At 31.0% G+C, this 8,891-nt stretch overlaps 1 protein-coding gene across 1 annotated transcript; it reads left to right on the top strand.

Annotated features, from left to right (window-relative positions):
• The first annotated feature begins 1,776 nt into the window (after window positions 1-1,776).
• Window positions 1,777-5,365, top strand: LOC111684864 (pickpocket protein 28). Its single transcript, XM_023447080.2, has 9 exons — window positions 1,777-1,885; window positions 1,944-2,150; window positions 2,217-2,477; window positions 3,228-3,488; window positions 3,550-3,754; window positions 3,817-3,956; window positions 4,072-4,202; window positions 4,675-4,933; window positions 4,996-5,365. Exons 1-9 carry the CDS (start codon window positions 1,842-1,844, stop codon window positions 5,249-5,251), a joined length of 1,764 nt encoding a protein of 587 aa, XP_023302848.2. The 5' UTR covers window positions 1,777-1,841; the 3' UTR covers window positions 5,252-5,365.
• Window positions 5,366-8,891: the final 3,526 nt, after the last annotated feature.

The raw sequence follows: 8,891 nt of genomic DNA, 5'->3' as shown, positions 1-8,891 counted from the left end.
AAACATTTTCATTTGATAAAGTTTACATTTAGTATTCATTCAAGTATTATACAGGTTTAGTTTTAGTATTTTTTGTTTTTTGGGAGAATTTTAGTATTTTAATGACACACCTTGTTTGTAATTTTCATTGTATTAGTTTTAAAACATCATTCTGTTGTTATTTTCCACTTGCAAGGACATACAATACAATAACAAAAACCAAAACCGAAAAAAAGAAAATTCAGTTTAAAACTTTATTAACAACCTAAATAAGCTACAACGCCATTCACAACACACACATACAAACATTAATATACAAATCATTGTTATCCTTTCGTAATGTTGTTTCTCAATCTACAAACATACATTTACAAACATCCTTTTACATGTTGGTCAGTTTATATACTATATCTCTAGTCTGGACGATTTTTGTGGACCAACATGTTCTAAAGTTTGTTTAAATAGCTCTTTTAAATATAGCATAAAGGACAAAAATAACAACAACAACATCACCAGTATTGCATAGAATATGTGTATGTAGATGTAGGGAAAAAAAGGAAATATGTACGTGCAAAATAAAACAAACATCGTAAAACAATTGCCATTTTAAACATTTGTTGCAGTAATTTTCAACGTTGTAACTGTGAAATTTTCAAGTAGTCCCCTTTTCGTTTATGTATATGTTGGCAATTTTTGACGTCACCAACAATATGGTCATAATGAACATTATGCGGATGAGTTAATCAAAAGTGTGCATATATTTTATGAAGTTAATGCTTTAGAAAAAGGGGTCATCATAGAATTGGGGAAAGGGTCATCTTCCAAATGTTATACTTGTTCGAAACAATTTAACATGTTTAAACATTTTAATGGAATTTTGAGCTTTAAATAGTATGTTAAAATAACATCTATACCCGGCGGACTTTGCTTTACAGAAATATATAAACTATTTTATAGACTAGACTATAGACTAGACTATAGACTAGACTATAGACTAGACTATAGACTAGACTATAGACTTGACTATAGATTACACTATAGACTAGACTATAGACTAGACTATAGACTAGACTATTGACTAGACTATAGACTAGACTATAAACTAGACTATAGACTAGACTATAGACTAGACTATAGACTAGACTATAGACTAGACTATAGACTAGACTATAGACTAGACTATAGACTAGACTATAGACTAGACTATAGACTAGACTATAGACTAGACTATAGACTAGACTATAGACTAGACTATAGACTTACAGGTTTGCTCCCTGTAAGAGAAACGTGCTTAAATACCAAAACTGCAGACTATTCTGTAGATTCGACTGTAAACTAGGCCATATAGTAGACGAGACTGTATACAAGACTATTGTCTATATTCCAAAATTAAAAATTCTTTATTAAAATTCATGCAGTTGCGACAGTTTTGCTCCCAGTAAGCGAAATGTGCTTAAATAACGAAACTACTTTTCAAGTTCAAGCAAATTAACCCTTTCAGACAAACTAGTTGTCATTTATATACACATAAAAAACACATACGACTAATTCAGCTAATTAAAAAGCGAAGGAGTAAAAACTACAAACAAACTAGGACAAAAAAGAGGTGAACATCTCCCAAGAGTTTGTCTACCAACAATATACACAAATATCCCTAAGGTGTAATATGATGCGTTATCGCGTATATTGCAAAAATTCTACCACACCTGTAACTACAAGGATTATTTCCTCCTATAAATACAGAACAAACACTGTGTTCACATTAATAGTTGTTAATTCAAGGTGGAAGTGTTGAAATCATTTGTTGCGCATAGAAAATTTAAGGAAAGACATTTTTAAAGGATATAGTTCCGGCAGGCAAGATGGAGCCTGTAAAGCGTATGGAGTCAAAATCATCACTGCAATGGTACACCTACTAAATATATTGGATTTAAATAAAAGGATAATGTTATCGTCCCTTTTAGGAAACGTGCAGCGTTGATGGCCAAAACCATTACGGCTTTCAAAGAAACAATTGATGTGGACAGCGATGAGGATGTCGATACTAAACAACAAATTAAATATGGTAAACCTTCACAGGCTGCTTGGGCTATATTTTCGGAATATTGTGACAATAGTACTATACATGGTATTAAGTATTTGGGTGAACAAAAACGTCCTTGTTTGGAAAGGTATTACAAGTTATGCGTTTTGATCTCAACACTTAATCGTAATTGTGTGTGTATGTGTTTTCTTAGATTATTTTGGATTATGGTATTTGTATTTTCGATTTATCTTTGTGCTTCGCTAACCATGAACATTTGGTGGAAATGGAATAATAATCCAGTTATTGTAAGTTTTGCCGAAAAATCCACACCCGTTTGGCAAATACCTTTTCCAGCGGTTACAGTCTGTACGGAAACCAAATCACGTCAAAGATTTTTTAATTTTACCGAAATGTATTGGAGATCAAAGGATTTGGAAAATAATGAACCGGTGGAGCCCTTAACAGAAGAAGAGTAAGTATTGTTTTTTTCTAGGTTTGTCGGTAGTAATAACTTTTAAGTTCCAAAACTAAAGCTAAACTGAAGACCCGAAAATGATTTTATAGACATTTTTCATAGTCATTACTATGCTGGTGCCAGTTCTTATTTGGACTAGTCTTAAATATACTAGTCTTAATAGACTAAATGAATATACTATTGGGAAGGATATGGACGAGTTCTTTTACTATACTTTGGCGTAGTATGTGGAATAGTCGGTCGACTATTCAATTAAATAGAATACTGACAAGTGTTCTAACTAATCCATGGAATAGTTCATGAACTAGGCTATGGACTATCGTACTGACTACTATGTGAACTATAGTATTGTCTAAATTATAGATTAATGTATTGACTGCTATTTTGAATGGTCGGACATTCCAGAACTATCTATTAAACCTGCCATTTAGGGTTAACCCTAGCCAACCACATTTGACTACCTATTTCAACATGTCACCGAATAGATTACGAAGAGACAGCAAAAAGCTTAAGTTTGTTTCAAGTGTCCACTCTCTCGCTGACAAGGGGGACTCGTTTACGGAGAGTATATCTGTGAAAAAAAGGGCCAACCAGGTGGTTAGACGTAAATGAAAACCACCGTCTTTTTCGAATGCCTTGATTCTTCGTCGAACTATTGAGTAACTAGAGACTTAAATAAGATCGAGATTTACTTCTAAAGAATTTTACATAATGAGGGAAAGTTAACCAAATTTTTCTAATTTTCAGAAAAAATCGCTTAGACGCCGCTTTTCTTGTATGCGAGGCACATTTATCCAGTGAACAAACAGGTTTCAATCAAACTAATGGCTCAGAACTTATTGATATATTAGGCACTATAATGCCTCAATTTGGTACAACATTTGAACAGTGTCGATGGCGTAATGTCAACCAAACATGTGATCAATTATTTTACAAATATCTAACAGATGATGGAATATGTTATAGTTTTAATACCTTAAGTTCCGAAGAAGTCTTTAGGTCGGAGAGGTAAAGTGTATTTCATTATTAAACTTAAGGAAAATGAATGCTTAACTTTTTAAGACTACAGTTTAATAGACGACTTCAAATTCGAAACGGAGAAACGTAATCGTACAGATTGGAATGTTGAATTGGGTTATAAAGACAATGCTGAGCCAGAAACCTATCCGCATCGGGTGTTGGGACCGGGTGCTAAGGCGGGTTTAGATTTAGTCTTACGAGGTATAGCAGAGGATTTTGATAATTTGTGCCGTGGTCCCGTGCAAGGATTTAAGGTTTTGTATTTTGTAAAATCAAAAGAAATTTGTTCTCAATTTTATTGTCATCTGTTTTATAGATTCTATTAACTACACCCGGTGAAATGGCTCAAGCTTCAAGGCAATATTTTCGCATACCCTTTGGTCAGGAGGTATTAATTGCTATTAAACCAAAAATTATTACCACATCGGATGGTTTACAACATTATGAGCCTAGTAGGTAAGGAATGTCATAGCATTGTCAAATATTAAATTGTTTAGTTTTTTAATGGAATTTTAAGAGTTTTAGGAAAAATATTTCTAAACCCTCAAGTTTTTTTACTTTCTCTTTACAGACGTCAATGTTATTTCCAAAACGAACGTTATTTAAGCTATTTTCAGAATTATACCCAAAATAATTGTGAATTGGAATGTTTGTCGAATTTCACCATGCATACGTGTGGTTGTGTGAAATTTTCAATGCCTAGTAAGTAAATAGATATTAAAAAGAAACAGAATTTTGATAAATAATTAATCGGGGAATCGGTCTATATTTAAATTTTCGTAACCACCATCTTCATTACTTTATATCTCATAAATCCCCTTAAAATTACTCAAATTTTTTAAACCAGAGATCAAAGTATTATTTTATAAAGGATTAAACAACGCTTAGTCCGAATCTGGCGAATCCGAAAATTTATCCATCAAATAAGGTTTTCCAGATAAATATTCTTTGAAAATCCTCTATTTTTTATAATATTTGAGACAGCTCCAAGACGCTTTTTTAATTAAAGTTTTATGTCAAAAAACGGGGTGTTTCAAACTTAATAAATTGATATCTAAAAAGATCCATATGATGAGTAAATTCTGATTTGGATTCAGAGCTGCTTAGTCTATTAAAAACAGTAAAAGTTTATGTCAGGTTTCAACTGCATTATTGTAACCATAATTCCATGCAGGAACTGAAGACATACCCGTCTGTGGATCAGGTAAAATCAATTGTATGAATGAAGCTGAAGATCAACTATCGATGCGAGAATTTGAACAGGGTATTGCAACGTCAGGAGAAAATTATCGTGGACCCACCAGTTGTAATTGTCTGCCCTCGTGTACGTCAATAGCATATGAAGCTGAAATATCTCAAGCCGACTATGATCATCAACTGTCCATGAAAAATAGGGATGCTGAATCCAATTTGAATGATGCAGATGCAGGAGAGTAAGTTAATTTCAAAATAGAATTTCATTTCAAAATCCTTCATTAATATATCTTTAAAACAGACCTAAACGTTCTCGCCTATCGATATTCTTTAAAGAAGCCCAATTCTTAACCTCTAAACGTTCAGAACTCTATGGTACCACCGATTTTCTAGCCAATTGTGGTGGTCTTTTGGGTCTTTTTATGGGTGTGTCCACTTTAAGTATTGTGGAGATAATCTATTTTTGTACAGTGCGTTTAATTACCAATTTGAAAATGCGTCGTAAGAAACGTAAAGAAATGAAAACTTTGGAAAATGGTGATGATAAAAAAGCTTAAAGAAATGTATTTGTTTTTTTTTTTTTTGTTATTTAAATTGAAGAATTTGTATATGTACGTTTAAAGAAAATGCCTTATATAGTTGTTTTTGTTAATTTTTAAGCCAATAAAATGTTGAATTCTTACCCTTAAAATAATGAAAATTTTTAACAATTCGCTGCACAAATTAAACATTTGATTTGTCTGCAGGCCTTAATAAAGTTAGTTTAGGTAAACAATTACACTTATAGACGTAACAATTATTGAATTGTATTAATTTATAATAATTTTCTATGAAAACTTTTACAATATGTTAATATACACACATATGCATGTGTATATTTATATAGAAGATGTAAAGTCAATAAGACAAATATATTGAGTTTATAACTCTTTAGATAGATGAGAAATATTCTTATAGATTTCTATGTGTGTGTGTTTATTCCATGTCTAAGGATTTTCGTAAAATGTAGTATAGTAATTTTATAATAATACCTTTAGTTGTGCAAACAATTTTCTAATACAATAATAACATTACATACGTATAACGTTTTAAAAGTTTTGGTCTACTTGTTATGTAAAACTCGACATATAGCAACAACAGTCAAAAAATAAGCTAAAGCAAAATCCATATATATGAATGTTTATATTTAACTCATTTAGGAGGTGCTATGTCCCTTATTATTTTATTAAAAACGGTCCAGCTGTTTAGGCTCCAAAATGTTCAAATGGATGTTCAAGTTACTCTGGCAAAACTTGAAGATTATAGCGCTAGTAGTATTACAGATAAACAGATTTGTGTATTTAATTCATATGGGAGGTGCCACGCCCCTATTCCGCTAAATTTATCACTCAAATGTTTTATACTTTATCAGATAAATGAATTTTTATATTTAAATCATATAAAGGTTTCCCGTCTTTATATAAGAGGGCTTGTTAAATTCCAGCTTTAATAGTTTTCCAGGAGAAATAGTTTTTTATTTAATTCATATGGAAGATGCCACTTCTTACTAGTTCATCAACTTTTTGGTGTATGCATTTACAGTGCTAACTGTTTTACTTTCTTAGATGTACTGAGTTAATGTTCTATTCATATGGAAGGTGCCACGCCCACTACAGCCATACCACCTATTTTGTGTAAAACTATTGCAGCTTCTGAAATATGTGACTCTTAATCGGTATTTTGTTTCTTGTATGGCACTTCAACGTCCTAAATTTTCGAAAAAAAAATTCCAGACATTTATGGAGATTCTATGAATTTCAATAAAAGCGGTACAGCAGTCAATAGACCTCAAACAAACACATAAACAAATGAGCATACCTTATTTTTTATATATCGCGGAGGCAATCGTCTCTTTAATGTCTCTTTGTAGAGTGTATAGTGACGATTGACTTCCTCGTAGGACAAGTCCATGTTAAAATGATCAGTCACCTGGGTAGTTAGGTGGCTAGGGGCCACCACAAGTGTTAGGTTAAGAAGACAGTTCGGGACTGTCCCGTCGAAATGCTGGGATGTAGAAGTCAATCGTCACTCCATAGATTACGAAGAGACAACAAAAAGTATAAGTTGGTTTTCTAATTGTCCATTCTCTCGTTAACAAAGGGATACAAGAGTGACGATTGTCTTCATACTCGTTTTCAGAGTTTACATCCGTGACGAAACTAAATGGAGCCAACCAGGAAGTTAGATGGTCTTTTCATGCATTGACTTTTTCTCGCACTGCTGGGATGTTTGTGGTCTGCAGATTGGTTAAATTTTAAATAACGATCTGCTTAAAAGAGAAGCTAGTCTAATACTCTTTTATATATACATACATGCCCACAATACATGTAGAACAGTGTGTGTGTATTAGTTTCCATATCCAACACTACTGCTATAATAATATAGTTGTCTAGCAGATACATTTATTTACTTACTATTCTAAACATTTAATGGAAAATGTAAATGAATTAACTTAATTAAATAAGCAAATATTTAGACAATACTATCAATTTGGCAACAATAGATTTATAGAGGTTTTAAAAATTTCGACATTCATTTACTATACGTCGAAAATCAGAAATTGTGTTAAAGTTACCCCATTCGAAGAAATCAATTAAAATATGAAAGAAAAATAAGGAATTTTATATTTATAGGATAAAAATCAAGGTAAATATAATATAATAATAATATAAGGATTGAAATACACTACTCATTAACACTTTGTCAACCTATTTAAATAACGAAATAGTTGATTTAAATAATGCATCTAATTTGAGTAATCGTTCTAAAAATGTCAATTCGTTAAATTTAAAATCAACAATTACTAAAACATTAACTACTTCCCTTTATTTTAAGAGAATTTTTTTATTTAAGTTCCATATTTTTTGACATTATTACATTTAATTTACAACATTTACTGCCAAATGACGAATCAACAATTTGCTTTTAGACTTTTATAAAAAGCAGTTTTATTATGGAAATAAATGCATTTATAAAACGGGCTATAAAGAAAAAGGGTAATGGGTATGCAAAATTGTCGAAACTGTATATACGGCACTAAAATATAACTTTATATCTATTAAGCCTGTTAATTTAAACAACTTAAATTCCTTTGGTATACTAATATGTATACCAAAAAGTAAAAAAAGGACTTCCAAAGTCCTCCATGGAAGTAGTGAAAAAGACCTGAAGAAGTTATGTCATAGGAGAAATGTGCTTTTTATTTGATTCCAACTTCAATACATCTAAAGTCATTCTCAGGAAGTAATTTTTATATTTGTTCAATTCACAATCAATGTCGTATCGTTGTAGCGTTGTAAGTCATAAAAAATGTTCAAATAAAATTTTTTGAAACAAAAACAAATCAATAATATAAAAAATTACGACATACTACGATACAACCGTACAACACCGATTGTGAATTGGATAATTCTCTTTTTAGAAGTTATTAGGTAGTGAAATTCTAGTATTATAGAATACAACTAATTTGACTCAAATAATATTAACATAAATAAATAACAAATTCACTTCGTTTTATTTTTACTGGGTATAAGATATTCATCTAAATTCTTCAGAAAGAGTAAATGGTTTTATATAGGTCTTGTTACAAAAATTAATATCTAAAGATTTTCAACGAAATTCCAGCATGACTCTTTCGGTAGCCGTTAAATTCAAGTCAAGTGTAGACAATAACAAGAATATATATACGTCACTATAGTTTTGTGGGATATAAAGTGTGAGTTTATATGTGAAATCAATAAAGTAAAATTACACTGTTAGAGTTTATAATAAATACCCAGCAAAAACTTACTTTGAAAAGTAATGAGTTAAAAAGTTACTTGTTCATTAGCATTTTAACTGATTATTTTAACACAGTGATGATATTGGTGGCAAACACTTACCACGCTCGCTTAAAAATCACTATTTAAATAAGTACTTACAAATAAGAAGAGTTGTGAGTAAAACAGTAAACTAGCGAACAGTTCTTATTTGTAAGAACTTATTTATTTAAGCGATTGTTCAAAAAAGTTAGTTTCTTTATGTAAGTTTAAAACACTAATTTTCTATTTCGGAAATCATCAAAAAAAGTACTTACTTATCTGATTATATGTAAGTCATTATATGAGTATTTAAACGTTATGCAGACGGTAAGTAGTAGTCATTGAAAAGTAAGTGATA

Source organism: Lucilia cuprina, chromosome 5 (assembly GCF_022045245.1).
Source record: "Lucilia cuprina isolate Lc7/37 chromosome 5, ASM2204524v1, whole genome shotgun sequence".
Lineage (NCBI taxonomy): Eukaryota > Metazoa > Arthropoda > Insecta > Diptera > Calliphoridae > Lucilia > Lucilia cuprina.
The sequence above is the reverse complement of the archived record's forward strand: the minus strand, read 5'-3'. Positions and strand labels throughout refer to the sequence as shown.

Excerpts from the sequence above, each read along its gene's own strand:
- LOC111684864 (XM_023447080.2), top strand. The coding sequence starts at position 1,842 with ATGGAGCCTGTAAAGCGTATGGAGTCAAAATCATCACTGCAATG. Across the intron at positions 1,886-1,943 it reads TCAAAATCATCACTGCAATG|GAAACGTGCAGCGTTGATGG; the intron begins GTACACCTACTA and ends CGTCCCTTTTAG. Across the intron at positions 3,957-4,071 it reads CAACATTATGAGCCTAGTAG|ACGTCAATGTTATTTCCAAA; the intron begins GTAAGGAATGTC and ends TTCTCTTTACAG.